This window comes from Parus major, chromosome 3 (genome assembly GCF_001522545.3).
Source record: "Parus major isolate Abel chromosome 3, Parus_major1.1, whole genome shotgun sequence".
Lineage (NCBI taxonomy): Eukaryota > Metazoa > Chordata > Aves > Passeriformes > Paridae > Parus > Parus major.
This window is the reverse complement of record NC_031770.1, coordinates 53,476,466-53,491,196: the sequence shown is the minus strand read 5'-3', so window position 1 is coordinate 53,491,196 and position 14,731 is coordinate 53,476,466. Positions and strand designations below refer to the sequence as shown.

The following is a 14,731-nucleotide window of genomic DNA, read 5'->3' as shown; positions in this document are numbered from 1 at the left end:
TGGCGGGGCTCGCAAAGCGCTGCCGGGATCATCCTGAGGAGCACCGGGGCCCGGAACTTAGCTGCTTGGAGCCGGATTGAATCGACTGAGAGATACACGCTTTATTTACCCACTCAGTTTGGGGTCCCGTATAAATACTTGTTCACGTATTAAGTGTTATTGCGACAAATGGGGATCTGTATTGCTCCCAATGCCAAAATCTTTGTGCTAAAATAACATTTTTGTGGAGCGAATTTGCAAGGCATGAGTGTAAGTGATGTTTGAATTCACTGTTTCAGCCATTGTGGCTTTTTGTTTGCTTGTTTTCTTTATAAATCTCCCTCTCCGTCCCAGGAAAAGCAAACAACTCTCGCCAAGCCATGTTTCCATCTCCAAGAGGACCCTTGAGAGTGTCCCCAAACCAATCGCCGCCCCAGTGCTTCAGCGCAGTGCTTGTACTCCAAGCCAGAGGCCGCTTGCCCAAGGAGTCGCCTGTCTACCACAACAATGCCGAAGTTTTGGTCCTGCCTGAGTCGCACTGGGCTTCCCGCTGGGTGTTTGGTCCTGGGTGGCTCAGGACAGCAGTCAGGCCTCACCCTGCTCCTGTCTCCACCGGCGGAACCAAACCAAGCTGAGCCTCACCTCCCGTGCAGAGCTGGCAGCAGAAGGGCAGCGGCCAGCAGCGCTGGGCACACCGAGCTGCAGGGGCCCCTCACCCGGGCACGGCAGGCTCCGAAGCAGCCCCTCCACGGGAACGAGTTTGGATCTGCGCTGCTCCCACCTCCACTGGCAGCTGAGCCCTTCTCCCTTGCCTGTGTGAGCCCAAATTCCTTGGAAAGGGCAAGCAAGAACGCGCAGTAACTGCAGAGAGCAGTTCACTAATCCGCAGGCTCCAGCTGTGGATTAGTGCTCCCAGCTGTGTTTGTCTCCTTGGGCTGCTTGCACACCTCATGGAGAGGAGTGGACCGTTTCAGTGTTCTCCAGACCTCCTGTGTGCCAGCACCGTCCTTTCTGAGGCACAAGGCACAACCTTGGAGCAGAGATTGCAATCTTTTCTCTAGTCCTTTGCTTCTCCCGGCCTCTAGCTGTGCCTGCCCTGAGATGTGCCTATACCCCTCCCAGATCCCTCACCCTCCTCCTGCCTCACTGCCAGTCCTTCAAGTTTTTCCCGAGAGGGTGAGTGAAACAAAGCACCACACAACACTGCGTGGGATGTCTGCACACACGTGAGACTGGCAGCTGCTGCAATGGGGGACAGACAACGGGGGTGATGGGTGGGATGAGTGAAGGAAGAGTCAGAGCTTCGGTGCTGGAAATAAGGAGAAAATCCCTGAGGTGGGTGAGGACTGTGAACAGCACCATGAGGCACAAATGGCACAACAGCTCAAGAGGGAGAGAGAAGAAGCAGTCAGAGCAGCCAGGGAAATTTGCTTCCCTAAAACACTCACCCCTAGTTCACCTTACTTAAAAACGCATTCCCAACAATCACCTTCAAACTGTTTCTGAATGCCCTGAGGTTCAAGCTTCGAGTTCTGTTCCTCAGTGAGGAGAAGGGCTCAGGTGTGAGTGGTGCAGATGTAGTGAAAGCTCTAACATACAACCAGTGAGTTGTATAAACTTCCTTTGAGCAGGAAAGTCATCACTAAGCTGAAATTGCAGAACTAGTCACAGAGAAAAAACTGCACCAGAGCACTGAAAGGCTTCAAGAAGTTTATTTAGGATAAAAAGGGGAAAAAAGGGCATGGAATGTTGCACAACTTTATTAAGGTGGACTAAAGGTTGATTAGTGGTCATACCCTCCTGAATTATAGAGCACCTAGATTTGAACAGTGAAAAAGAATTGCACTTTTAAGCACCAGCTCAGTAGAGACTGAACATGTCAGGCTGGTCCTTAAGCCATGCACACCTACCTCCTAGGAGCTCCCTGGAAATGGAGGCTGGGGGCACAGATAAATAAAGAGTAAAATAGAGTAACACCCCCACCTTTCATGGGTGGGCAAGGCTTGAAAATTGCTCATAGTCTGATCAGGCTGGTGCATCTGGCCTACACTTACAGACCTAAACAGTGATGTTCCCTCCTCATTCCCTGCTCCTGAATGAAGTGCTAACTGTTATCACCCTTCACCCTTTCCCCTAGAGTCTTTTCTGAGAGCTAGTTTACACCACAAAGAATTTTCCAGTATAGTTGTAATTACAAAAAACACAGGGTCAGCGCAATTTATTCCAGTATCACTTTTGCCAGTATTGTTAAACCTTTCCTTCAAATGACAGAAACTATTTTTGAGAAAGAACTTTTTTTGTTAGTTGTTGTTTGTTCAGCCTGATCGTTTCACACTCCTCCCTGACATAACTATTTGGCCAATAGATTTGGCCTGAACTTCTCCTGAAACTCTCTCTGCACTCTTCCTTTATTAAATGCTGTCATGTGTGGCACAAAGCTGATGGTTGCCAGTGCCAGTTGTATGCCGTTTCTTTGGCAGCATCAACAAAACCGATTGGTTTAGGAATCACTGAGGGAAGTTTTTTTTCTGTGAATACTAAAATCCCAAGCAGTTTAGCATGGATACTGTCTGCTAGTAGAATAAAACCATCTTCCAGCACTACCATAAAATGTTATTGGTAAAAATACCATTTTACTGGTACAATTGTGTCTCTACCAGAGGCTTCTGTTGACACAGATGCCTGTCAGGGGTGGCATCTCTTTAGAGCTATGCTGGTAGACATCAGTCCTGTAAATATGATCTTGGTCATTCAGAACACACGTTCGTCCCTTTTCGACTCACAGTGACAACTCCATCACACAACTGCAGTCAGTACAGTTACTCTTAAGAGAGTAAATGCAAATGAAGATGCAAATGCATGTTGTAATTCAAATCAGTGAAACAACATCATATTCTGCTGTTCTTCCCTTACAGCTACTTTATGCAGATTCATAAAATTTAAGGTCAGAAGATACCTTTAGGTAACATAACCCGAGGTATAATAAAGGTCAAGCAATTTTATGTAATTAAGCCTCATGACTCATAAATAAGCAAGCATCTTCTAGAAACCATTTTTGAGTCAAAGACATCAAGTGAAGAAGTCACTATCTTTCTTTCTAGTTTATAGCTTTTGCCTCACAGTTTTAAATCCAGAGCACCAAGAAGTATTTTGACCTCTGTGATGCCGTCATCTGTGCAGGTGCCTCTCCTTGGACTTTCTCCTCTCTGTGTTGCATTCTTTGATCATTCTTTGACTCCTTTTATTTGCATTCTTCCAGGTAACATTCTAATCCCTTTTCCAGCAGCAGACCTGCCATCAGTCGCCTCACAGAGCAGCATAAACCACCAGGCTGACGCACTAAGACATATCCTCCCCCTGTTTTGGTGTCCTTTGCAGGGAGAGGGAGAACACCCTTGTGACAGTGTGTGCTCAGTGGCTACTGTCAGCTCTGTGAGTGGGGCTGAAATCACCTCGGTGGTGTGTATTTTTATTTTATGTTTTCTGTCTGCCACGCCAAGTTTTACATTGCACTGATCTCCAAGCTCTGTGGAGGTAAAAAGCATGCCTGGGCACTAACAACTCTGCTTTTGTAAGGTCTGGGAATGTTGCACATATATAAATCTTAGTAAATTTATTCCAAAATGCAGAAAGTAAGGGTTTTGACTGATACATATTTGTCGGTACAAAGGTATACTTCATATTAAATTCATGTTATTAAAGCCCTTACAAGAGAATCAGCCAAGCAGAAGATGACAAGCTTAAAAAGAGATACCATTGTGATTACAGAAAGACAAGAAAAACAAACAAAATTATCCTTACTTTCATTCTTTCTAGCCCATATAGTGTTTATGAGTAGCTGGGTTTAACTATTCCTGCCAGCACAAAAGTAATCAATAAAGGAACACCTTGTATAGAAATAATGCATTTTCTGCAGTTATAGCTAAACCGAACAGATTCTAACAAATTCCTAAGCATCCACTTTCATTATTGAAGAAGATTCTGAATTTTTAGCTCTGCAAATAACCAGCTGAATAGACTGTAATTCAATTTTTATTAATATCCAGTTGTATGTCACATACCTCAAAGTCCAAGTGTCCCTATGTATAGTGTTTCTGAGTACTTGACATCAGACAGCTGGGAATTTTCTCAATATGATGTATAACAAGTGACTTTATTGGGGTAATTTAGGACAGACCCTGTAGAACATGTAAAAGAGTTCTTGGCTGGGAGCTGTTTCTCCAAATCTATCTGAGAAATGACTTGCAATCTTACTCATCTTCACAGGTGCTTGATGCCATTGATTTACAATTTTATATTGCAATTCTAACAGGTTAGCTGAAATAGAGCATACACGTATGAAGGACATTATTGAGTCCAATATCTCCAGCTCAGGAGAATGAGATAGTTCCCTTTCCCATTTAATCATAACTGTTTCTTTAGTGGGCAATAAAGAAAAAGCAATGGCTTTATACAATCACCCCACAATGTTCTGAGATTCATTGCTAAGGAATAAGATTTGCTCAGATAAAAAGGATTCTCTAATACAAGTAGATTTAACATCAGACTGAATAAAGGAACTCCTGAACTGGAAGTAAAGAAGCAAAAAGGAAAGTCTAGTATGTTTCACTTTTGTTGTATTTCTAAGGGAAATGTGAATTTGTTTTTACTGACAGGTTGAGATAAATATTCCAAATAAATTTAATCAGTTCTTTCTGCAGTCTTTAGAGAAAATAGGAGCAAAATACACAATACAGTTAGAAAAAGAGGCAGATTACTTTTAAAGCTAGTATAGACTTCATGACAGGAACAGAGAACTTGGGTTCAGGTCTGGTCATAAAACCCACAGTTTCCACACCTTCCGAATCATGATCCCTCTGTTTTCAAAGCATACCTAAAAAGTCAGTTCCCCTTAGCTGAGTAATGAACTGCATTTATACAGCTGTAACAGAACCCACCACGCTCAAGAGGCTTGCATAGTGATTTTTATGATTCCCTTTCCTACCCAAGTAAAGTTAGCAACAATTCTTTTGAACAGGATGGAGCACTGAATGAGGTGAAGTTCACAATAGTGAACTTCGAAACAGACATAAAATAGAGATCACCTAATTCATTCATACTGAACCAACATAATTAATCATCAATGCTCTTCAAATACACGACTCCATTGAGCTGTGCAAATAAGATCCCTGTATAAAAATTATATGTATTAAAATTAAATCAGCTAAGTGTTTAGTACTGGCTTTACTTTGCTCTTGCTGAACTTTGATTTTTCTGTCACAAGGCACGTTGAAAACCTTCTCAATAGTAACAGCCCTTCAATGAAGAGCATAAAAGACAAGGTGACTGTGATGATTTTAAATTATGTGGCCTTTCCCAGAATGAGTGGAGTCCCTGATTTCTAGCTGGTGAGAATCACCATGGGTAGTGGTTCCCAAAATATAGTCCTTTCTTCTTCAACATACGCATAATAAGTTTACACCCAGCACAGAATGGTGTAGCAATTTAAATTTAAATGTGGTGAAGTGAAAACCATGTTTGTCCAATCCTCTGGATGAGAAGAAATCAGTTGTAACATGGCAAAAAGATATACACACATTTAATTTTGTTACAAAGTCTGCTGAATAGATTAGAAAAATCATAATAGTATTAGTATATTACTTTTTTAAGAAAGAGAGAGAGCCCAGAATTTTTCTCTTCACTTAAAATTTTTCTCAAATCCACCAAGTGAGTTAAAATATTAGAGATGGTCTGTTTGGAATGAAAAACAAACAGAAATAAATAATTGTCATAAAAAGCAAGCCTATTGTCAGTCCCTGAGTCTTTCCTGCCTCTGACTATAGCATCTGGATTTGTTAATGCAGATGACTCACATTGTTAAGTCTTTGTTAAATAACTAGATGATATTTTGGATTAATAAAATGTTTTTTCTAATTTTAATAACATTACTTTTTATATTTAAGCAAGAGGAAACAGATGTTTCAAACAATCCAGTCCTCATCACATGGTAGATTCTCTAGTCTGTCTCTAAGTTTCATGGCTTAACAGGAGCAAGGACTATATGAATTAGTAAGCATTTATAAGATCACACCCTAGACTAGTAGCATTTTGAGATCCTATAGAACTGCATATCTTGAAACATCCAGGATATTAAAAAAAAACCTCCTCTTAGGTTAGTTGAGCTCTTAGCTTATTTGAAGCAGGTGGCCAGCTGTGAGGGATGCTCTTCTAAAGAAATGCTTCGCCTTCATAATGAGGATTTGGTTGTGGCTTTGGCAATCAGACACGTCGTGGCAGAGAGGATGTGAAAGTGAGGTACCCAAGCGGCAGTTGGTGCTGACGTCCTGTTTGCTGGGGACAGGAGCAGCACGTCCATGGGGACTGTGCGTGTAACCAACAGCTGCTGAACCCCTCAGGAGCACAGCTTTCTCCTCTGCTGGCTCCCTGGGAACAAAGCCACGGCTGCCTCTTCTCCAGCTTAAGTGTGGACCAATTTCATCCAAACTAACTTCAGAGTGAATCTACAGATCGCAGGCATTTCAGCTGCATCCTGTGATCCCTTGCAAGAATTGCAAGCTCACATTCACAGCTTACAGGCTCTATTGAATCGCTGTGTAAGCAAGGATGATGGATCAGCAGCTTTAATACAAACCTGAGACTCTGGAAATGTACATATAGTTCAGAGTATGCTTCATAAGTGTCCATCTTATTGATGCATGCAGAAAGAATATAATAAGAAATTAATAAAGAAATAAAGATGGCAAACTCCACCCCCTGAAGTTTTTACTACTCTAGGCTGGACATGTTAACTATGGATAAATGGTCTTTACTGACATGTAACTGTCTCTATATCACCATGACTAATATTTAGGGCCTAAATAGATGGAGTCCCTCAGTACATCAAAAGTATCATGTTTATTGAAGAGGTTACTACCACCTGCCAGCTGTTTATTGTCCCTCAGCTGGAGTCCACTGTCTCCTCAGATCTGTTGGCTTACTTTATCCTAATCTTATTTAGGCAAATGGGTCTCAGTTAATGTAGATATTTTAAATAGCAAGTCTAGGAACATGGGTTGTTTAATCTAGACAGGGTTGGGGAATATATGTAGGAGCAACTGTATCAGCAGAGGATCATTAATATTTGACAGGGTGATGCGGACAAAAAATGGGGAGAGTAACTTTTTTTCACTGGCTCAGCTGGGTTTTGGAAAAGACCACCTGTTTATAATCTTACAACATAATTTTCTTTCAGCAGTAGCATTGGCTAAACAGACCCTATTATCTCCTTCTGCCACCAAACCTCCTCTTTGGTCAAACAGAAAGAAGTGGGTAACGGCCTCATGCGCTCTGCCCCTTCTCTTCCCCCTTCCTGTTATGCCAGAACTACTGTTTGGGCCGTTGGGTGAGTCAGTGCAAGGATCTGGATAAAAATAAGTTTTCATTCTCCCCTCTTGGGTTGCTGGCACGTCATGCATCTGTGCAGACCCTTGCATCAACACCCCCAAGGTCCAGACAAGGTGATTGTGGCCATCACCTGGAGCTCCTGGAGCTGGCACTGCAGCTGAAAGAAGTGTTCATGCAGTCATGACATTCCTCCCTTGTGTCTCTTTTCCTTGATGGTGAAGTGGGAGCAACTGGACTTCTCAGTGTACAGGAGTGCTTTAAGGGTAAATGTATCAAAGGAACAGCTCTCAAACCAGGAAGTTGCTCCCTTGAGAAATTACAAGATGTACCAAGCTGGGATGGAGAAGGCTCAGGACAATTTCATGTGACCTCTTCCACCTTCTCCCTCACCCTCTTTGCGGCTCTGCAGCTCTTCCTTTTCATCCCCAAGAGCATTCACTTTGTGTCACTTATGCAAAGGGAGCTAAAGAAAATTGGTACAGGGGTGAACTTTGTTGGAACTTGGAGGGCAGGATTACAGTGTGAGTGATATTTATGAGTGATACAGCATGACTATACTTCAGGAGGCTAAGGCAGCTGCAAGTTGGGCTGCAGGAATTTGTGATTATCCAGCAAGCAGATGTGTATGCACGTGTGAAAGGGTGGGGAATGAAGATAATGTGAGGGAAAGAGGGAATTACAGACTATTACAGCAAAAGAAAAAGGTGTGTCTCCAGCTAAAAAACTCAGAGATGCTGCATTTGAGATTGCATATGGTAAAATAATATAAAAATGGGTCAGAAATAGAGTGCATCAGGCAAAATCATAATTTGGCACACTTATAAAAATTCAGAATTACATATACACTATAGTCACAGACAAAAAAAAATCAGTTTGCAAAGGAAGAATACTGTGTCATCTTGTATTAAAATCTATATATTTCTGTCTCTACATAAAAATATCCTACAGAAAAATATTTTACTTGGTTAAGCCATGGAGGCCACAGTAATCTGTTTCTAGAAACAACAATTGATAAATACTATGATATATAAAATATAAGACTATAGAGTGGAAAAAGTTTAGGAAAGAAAACTTGAGGCTTTTTATTTTTCTTGGAATGTCCAGCATGTTTACAGCTAAGGTACCAATCTCATTTATTTTATGAGAGTGAAAGCTGTGTGCTGTCAGTTTGACTGTTCCTTCAGTGTATCAGTAAAGCTGGCATGCTACAGCTGACAATAAGAAGGACCTCCAACCAGTGTGTAGCTAGCAGTAAATATTTCTTTTGGTTTCCCGTGTATGTCTTGCACATCAGAAAATAAAAGATTTGTAAAAGGCAGGAGAATGGGAAAGAAACTTGGCAGAGAACTCTACGATTACTGTTATACTGACTCTTGTTTTAACTTTTCTAATTTATAAAAAACATGACCATAAATTATTAATTCAAAGGAAGGCCAGCCTTTTCCTAAATTTCTCCAAAATGCAATACTGTTCTCAAACAAGGGCACAGGATCCAGAAGTATTAGTGTAATTCAGTTTAAAGGCTCAGATTTCAGTGGTGGGTGAACCCCGAAATCAACAATCCCTCCTATTATTGCCAAATGCAAGATTTTGTTTTGATTTAGAAAATAGATTGGGCCCCTATCTCACCAAAGTATAGACAAAAAACCTGTTTTTCCACAGAGGCCTCAGTCCACAGAAGCACTTAATTAGGGCTTAACTTTAAGGATGCAAGTGATCTTATAGAGTTCAATGGATGATTCTCATTTGTAAAATTATGGCATTTAAACAGTCTATTCAAGTGGTCTACCTCTAGCATGTTGCATTTTCATAATAAAATCATGTATGACATTCTTGAGATGGAGATGGTGAAGTCCTTTTGTTTACACATAGCCAGAAGAAATTGATTAAATTGCCCAGGATTAGTGGCTGCTAAAGATTGGATTTTAATTAAATGTTACAGTGTGTCACTCTCTGTTTTAGGCCATGATCTGTTGGCATAAACCACATTTTTTTCAAAGTTCATTTTGTCCAGCTAAAATAATTTTTTTACACTTACCTACAGGCTTTACACCTAACAGATCCTGGCTTATCAGCTGGACATCTACGGCACTAGTTTACTTTTTACATTTGCGACTGAAATGTAAATATTACATAATAAAGAAAACACCGCTGTGTTACATTTATATGTTGACCACATAAGGGATCTTTTAAAGCAAAATTCCATTACTATAGTTCCAGATACCAGGCTAAAGCAGCTCTGAGCTGGCTGCCTACTTTCCTGTGATCTGATTTATGCCTTATTGAAATAAATTAAAAGATTTTCACTGACTTCAGAATGATTTCGATTGGATGTTTAACTAGTAATAGAAGTGATAATTTAATAAAAGCCCACATACTTCTCTCTTTTTTTCTCATTAAATCTAATGCAAATCTAAAAGAAGGAAATTGAGAATTACAGTGAATTTGACAACAGTTTCATTAAATTGCACAGTGGATTTAACCATAAAGCACAACAAGATCCCAGTGAAAAGCTTTTTCTTTTGTACACAGAGATTTTTCAGACTCCTGTGTTCACCCGTGTCAAATCCGACAGGCCTTTGAACCTTGGACTGGATTTTTACCAAAAAAAATTTAAATATTTTTCCCCATACCTCTAACATAACATCTCGTAGATGTTACAATATTGGATTGTTTTCCATCTGTCTCTTCAGTGTTACTCTTCGTATGACTTGGAAGGCCAAAGGGAAGGATGGCTGCTGCACTGCTGGGAAAGGCAGTAACTTTTGTGGGGTCAGGCTGCAGACAGGTGGCCTAGGTGGTCTGTATAAATGTTGTAGCCAATGGTGTAAACAAATTACCAACAGTAAGTTTAGAAAATGATGTTGTTTATTTTGAATAGGGATCCTAGAGCACCAAAGTTTAAAATTTATCAGGAAAAATCAAGAGAAAGAAACTACACTTGGACAACACTGGTTTATAGAAAATAATTAAATTGAAGGAACAATGAAAATACAACTAAAGTTGAAACTGCGCATTTGCGATATCAAATATCAACGCAATCACTTTGCAGCAGATAATATGCATGGCAATTAGGGCTTTTTTACATTATATTAGAATAAATTCATAATTCATGCATACAATGAGAGCTTTTGGAAAGGAGCATTTGAATTTAACAAACACTACCACTCATCATCTGAGCAAAGATGGCAAAAGGAATTTCAACATTATTTGCGATCTAAAAAAATTGAACCATCGTTGTTGCTTTGTGTTGTGCTTCCCTTGCACAGACTGCAGTGCCTTCTGTCTGCTTTAGGGTGTGGCATCTGCCATTGGGGAGGAAAAACTGGCATGTGTTGCCTTTTATAGCAGACTGATTTCATTGTGCTGAGGGCCTCAATTTTATAGCCTCTTAGTTCCAATCTTGTAGCCGAGTTGCTGAAACAAATGGGAGGAAAAGGAGTTAGTGGTACGAACTCTTCAGTTTAAAGACTCATCCTTTTTTTCCCCTTTTCCCAGGGAAAACGTTTCAAAGTAAATCTGTGTTAAACTTTTGTGGGTTATTTTCCTGATTGAAAAGAGTTGCGGAGTGTGTCAGGAAGTATTGCAATCTGCAGCCCAGGCACTATCAGCACAGCTTAGCAGATCATCAATATATGTATTTTTGCTCAAATATAAATGTCTCAAAGTGTAAGTGTTTAATTGATTTTATATTTTATGTGAGAGTACACATGTAACGAAATACACACAAGGAGACATCTATATTTTTATTTGCATATGAAAGACTTTAAAAATCAACTTAGGTGGTTTAATGTGTATAATTAGCGTGCATCTGAATATAGAAAAGAAGAAAATCCAGGAGATAATGTCAAAAAGGCTCACTAACAAAGATGTAGTATTCTCTTGGCAAAAGCTGATGAATGATTTGGCATGAATTCATCTTACGGTTCTGTTATTCTCTCTCCTACAAAGATGATATATCCCTTTCTAGCAGTTTGCATAGAATTGCAATTTGTTGTTGTTACAGACTGTAATGACCCTTGGGTATGCACCTGATTCCCCCCACTAGAATTACTCACCATTTTTTTTTCCCACTCTGTGTTTATATATGTGTAGCCATATAACATTTTTGCACTTGCAAAGGATACCAAAAAAACCCACACAAAACCACCAACCAACCAATCAAAAAAACCAACCCCCCAAACTGTAAAACAGAAGTAGTAGCAAGATGTACTTCATGAGCACTGAGACTTTTCAAAACTAACTCCATAATGCAAATCATAGTATTTCTGACTTTACAGAGAGAACTAAAATTAATAGACACTGGAATCACACTGCTCATACATTTATCAATAATCTTTGCATGTAACTCAACATTAGAGCATGAAGCTTCTGCTCCTTTAATGTTTTCACAGTGAATTCAAAAAAGCCTATCTACTCGTGACAGCATCTTTCTTGATATGCTGCGTTTTTCTCTACCATTATGATTGAATCTCCTATTTATCCATTTTGAAACTTGAAAACGTGCTTACATTTAACAGAGCGCATAAATATATTAATTCAAAACACAGTGGTTTAGATCCTTGCTGTATTGAAAACATTCGCTAATATCCCAGTTTGCTGTATTCATAGCCAAGTATTTGATCTCCCAAATGCTTTCATTAGTTGAACGTAATGTGTGACTATTACCTTTTGTTATACTAGGGTATCACTTGTATCAAGATAGTTATAAAAAATAAAAAAAAACTTCAAACCGTTCTGGTTCAAAAATGTAGGTCAGCAGCAGCTTTCCATTTGGAGCAAGAGTTACTCGGATTACATATATTGGGGTGTGTGTTACTATGTTTTCATGAGTGTCGTGTCCATACTGGAAATTATATTGTTTGGGGAGACAATTATGAGACCGAAAATGTCTCTCGCTCTTTGATCAACTCCTGTTGAACTGCAAATAAGTACACAGAACATATTGAAAACGGCCCTATATATAAAAGCATCATCAGTGCAAATGACCGTTAGAATTTGGAGACAGCTGGACAATGTGGACAACTGCAAAGATGCTACCGCTGCAGAATTTTAGGTTAAATTTTATAACCGTCTTCACATACAATATAAATCTTCAGGGGGCGGGTGGCTGGGGGAAAAAAAAATCCAAAACAAGTCTGATTTCTCCGTCAAGCGAGCAAACGTGTCCCTGCCCTCGGAACACGAGGAGGCTGCTGAGCACGGCACACGGGGCCGGGGGGCAGCGTGCGGGGCCCCCGAAAGTTTGACCGCTCCATCTGCTCCGGCACAGCGGGAGCGCATGGCGGCCCCTCGCCTCCCTCCCGCCGAACCGGCCCGCGCGGGGCAGCGCCGCCCGCGGCACCCTCGGCTCCGCAGCACCGGGGACAGTCCCGCTCCCCGCCCCGCCCCAGCGGCGTTCGGCGGCCCGGGGCGCCCGTCGGGGCCCCTCGCTCGGCGCAGCCCCCGCGGGTTCGGTGCTCCGCGCAGGCCGCGACCCCCGGCGCGCACACGGGCGGGACCCCGCCGGGAGCGGGGGGACTCGCCGGGGCCGCGCCCCCCATCCCGCCGCGCTGCCGGGAGAGCAGGGAGGGGAGCTGGAGCCCGAGCAAGTCCAGCCTGGAGTCCAGTCCGCGTTTTGCGGGTGCGCGGGAGCGATCGGGGCGGAGGGGGCGATGGCTGCCGGCGCTGGCTCGCTCGCTCGCTCATGCCATGCTGGGCCAGCGCGGCTCCGGCAGACGTGTGTTTACCCATATCCGGGTTAGGGAGGAAAGGAGGAGAAAAAAAAAAAAGTTTCATTTAAACCTGAACAAAAAAACTTTCAACATGAAATCACACAGCGGGAACGGGCACGGACCGTAAGGCGTTCTTACCATTTCTAACCTCAACCACGGACTCGGGGAGGGAAATCGCTGTAACTCGGTGCGTGCGGAGCGGTCCGCAGGGGATACTCCGGGCTCAGTCAAGTCCCTGCCCCGGCCGCTTCTCCTTCTGCCCCTCTCCTCTCCTTTCCCCCACCCCTCTGCTCGCCCCCCATTTTTCAAGGTGGGAGTCGATTTTTTTGTTTCGTTTATTTTTTCAATTTTGGGGGTTTAAATTTTTATTTTTTTTTGTTAGTTACTATTATCAGTACCAATTTCTCCGGACTCGCAATGTTGCGATGATCATGGCCGCGCAAGTCGCAGCGGCTCCGGCGAGTGCGAACAACAGCAAGGGCAAAGCCCCGAGCTTGCCGGGCGGCCTGGGCCCAGAGCGAGGCCCGGGGGGGGCCGGGGCTCCCGGGCCGGGCCCCGCGCTGGGGGTCGGCGAAGGGAGTCCGGCCGGCGGCAGCAGCGTGAATAATTTAGATCACCATCTCCACCACCACCACCGCAGCGAGCCGCCGAACATGGCCAATAACGCGGCTCCCGCCGCTGCCGCCGGTAACAACAACAACGCCAGCGGCGGCGGCGGCGGCGGCTCCTCCTCGGAGCCGGCTCTGAAGGAAGGTGGAAGCTCCTCGGAGTTATCTTCATCTTCTTCGTCTTCTTCCTCCTCCTCCTCCTCCTCCTCCAACCCGGGCTCGGCTATGGAGACGGGGCTGCTCCCCAACCACAAGCTGAAGAGCGTCGGAGGCGATCACCCCGCCGCGCCGCCCCACCACCACCATGCCCACCACCCGCATCACCATGCCCACCACCACCATGCCCACCACCCGCACCACCACCACCATGCACTACAGCAGCAGCTAAATCAATTCCCGCCGCCGCCGCCGCAGCAGCCGCCGCCTCAGCACCATCCCGTGCAGAATAACAACAGCAGCCTCGGCGGCGGCGGCGGCGGCAGCGGCAGCAACAACAACGGCGGTGGCGGTGGCGGCGCTGCTCAGCCCAGTGCAGACATGGAGCAGCAGCAACATGGAGGAAAAGACAGTGTTTTGGGCGCTCAGGCCGAGCCCCCCCAGCAGCCGCAGCAAATGCTGAATAAAGGCGCCGACGAGGAGGAGATGCCCGGCAAGATGGGCGAGCCCATCGGCGGCCGCTACGACCACCCCGGCTTGGGACCCCTGGGCGGACAGCAGCAGCCCCAGCAGCCGCCCCCGAGCGCTGGGAGCGGCGGCGGCGGCCTCGGCGGCGGCGGCGGGAGCGGGGGAGGCGGCGGCGGCCCCTCCGCGGTGGGTGTCTCGGAGTTCAATAGCTATTATGGCAACCCTGCCCCTGCCCCTGCCAGCAGCGCTACGGCGAGCCGCGCCGGGCCTTGCTTTGATCAACATGGCGGACAACAAAGCCCCGGGATGGGGATAATGCACCCCACGGCGGCCCCCAACAGCATGGACCCCCTGCAGAACTCCCACGAAGGGTACCCCAACAGCCAGTACAACCACTACCCGGGCTACGGCCGCGGCCCCAGC

The 14,731-nt window shown here is 44.1% G+C and overlaps 1 protein-coding gene across 1 annotated transcript in view; it reads left to right on the top strand.

The window, feature by feature from the left end:
- Window positions 1–13,646: 13,646 nt before the first annotated feature.
- The window catches only part of LOC107201266 (AT-rich interactive domain-containing protein 1B-like), a 2,663-nt gene continuing 1,578 nt past the window's right edge, over window positions 13,647–14,731 (top strand). Inside the window, exon 1 of the mRNA XM_033512922.1 lies at window positions 13,647–14,729. Coding sequence (XP_033368813.1) covers window positions 13,730–14,729 — 1,000 coding nt within the window. The 5' untranslated portion in view covers window positions 13,647–13,729. The remainder of the gene's footprint in view (window positions 14,730–14,731) is intronic.